The sequence below is a fragment of the Clupea harengus genome, chromosome 13 (genome assembly GCF_900700415.2).
Source record: "Clupea harengus chromosome 13, Ch_v2.0.2, whole genome shotgun sequence".
Taxonomy (NCBI): Eukaryota; Metazoa; Chordata; class Actinopteri; order Clupeiformes; family Clupeidae; genus Clupea; species Clupea harengus.
The window spans coordinates 12,516,621-12,518,180 of NC_045164.1; the positions used below are offsets into that span (position 1 = coordinate 12,516,621).

At 42.4% G+C, this 1,560-nt stretch overlaps 1 protein-coding gene across 1 annotated transcript in view; it reads left to right on the forward strand.

Annotated features, from left to right (window-relative positions):
- nphp1 (nephronophthisis 1) overlaps nucleotides 1-1,560 on the forward strand; it is a 7,408-nt gene continuing 5,848 nt past the window's right edge. Inside the window, exons 1-5 of the mRNA XM_031579445.2 lie at nucleotides 1-254; nucleotides 596-660; nucleotides 1,011-1,071; nucleotides 1,218-1,348; nucleotides 1,444-1,560. The exon at nucleotides 1,444-1,560 is cut by the window's right edge and continues 88 nt beyond it. Coding sequence (XP_031435305.1) covers nucleotides 189-254; nucleotides 596-660; nucleotides 1,011-1,071; nucleotides 1,218-1,348; nucleotides 1,444-1,560 — 440 coding nt within the window. The 5' untranslated portion in view covers nucleotides 1-188. The remainder of the gene's footprint in view (nucleotides 255-595; nucleotides 661-1,010; nucleotides 1,072-1,217; nucleotides 1,349-1,443) is intronic.

The following is a 1,560-nucleotide window of genomic DNA, read 5'->3' on the forward strand; positions in this document are numbered from 1 at the left end:
ACACACATCCGTCGCAGTTTAAATATCTTAGCGACCAAATCGAGAGCGTCTCTCGTGTGGTTGCGTTGCAAACGATACTCTATAACGCGGAGTCAAACGAGGGCGTCTTGTTATTTGATGATGACATGGATGACGGAGACTGCGTTATTTTGTCAGTTTGATCACATCTGAACGTATTAGCCAACACAATGCCACCCAAACGGAGAGGTCCTTTGCTAAACCTTCAAAAAGAAGCGGATGGCTTGAAGACGAAGGTTCGTATTGTAGATGTTATCACCTTAACGTAAGCTAACTTGAGAACGTTTCAAATAATCAGCCATTGTGGTATTATTGAAAGCGGAGATTGTTACATTACATGCGTAACTGGCCAAGGTTTTGTTTCAAAACCGTTATCGTGTAACGTCATCTATAAACGCGAACGTTAGCTACATATCTAATGTCAAACAAACATTAAGGCTATTCAAGAATGCGGACCAGATTTATTTACAGGCGATGTAGTGTCAGATATGTTTTCCATCATACCGAGTACATTATTGGTCCTCTTGCAAATATCGTTTCAGCTTCCATAAATTCCATCCTGCTTTGTATTTCACAGCTGGACAAATTGTTGGTTGACGTCAACCAGCTTGATGAACAAAACCGTGCTGATTTAAGACAGAGGTATAAACGTTCGTGCATTTATCTTATTATGGTCAGTGGGTAAATGGATTGTGTCAGGGATTATCTTCATATCCTGCCCATGACGTTCCACACATATTCTAGACAAACCCTCTTGGTAATGGTGTCTGAATTATACTCTTATGTGCATAACAACAACACACACATTATGCAGTGTTTGACTCAACATAGCAGGGATGCATCAAATCTGTTATCTGCAAATTCCAGATTCACGAACACACACACTGCATCTGATAGAACTTTCTAGATTTTCTCCCTCTTGTTTTCCTCACATGCAGGTTAACCCTCTAGCTGCAATTTCCCTCCCTTTCTCTCTCCTCCGCTTTTAATAGATGTTGTGAGCTGCTCAGCGCAGTGGAGGAGACCACACAAGCTTTGAAGAAATTAACTAAAGTATGAACTCACTCACTAGTTCAGTCATTCTTCTTCATCTTAAAAAAAGACTAATACAATACTAAGTCTAGTATTGATTGACCTTCCAATATCTAAGTGAAGACGAATATGTCGTTATTTTTCTAAATATATATGTTTTAATTCAGGCAGATGAGCTTGCGCCAGTAGGCAACTATGAGCTGTTTAAGCGGGAGGAGGAGACGCGCCTGCAGGACTTCCACAACCAGCTCCGCGCCCTGGAGCTGAACCTTCAGTCCCCAGAGACCTCCGAGGCCAGGTAGCCCATGCAGTGTGGGTGGTGTTCAATGCACAGTAGGTGTTATACTTAAGTACAAGGTGCTTTAATTTCTGCACATATTTTTGTCTGTTTAGTGAGAGGTTGTCAGCACAGGCACCAGCAGGAGATCAGGAGAGTGATGAAGAGAGTGAGGACGAGGAGGAGAGCGAAGATGACGATGAGGAGGAGGAGGAGGAAGAAGAAGGAGATGA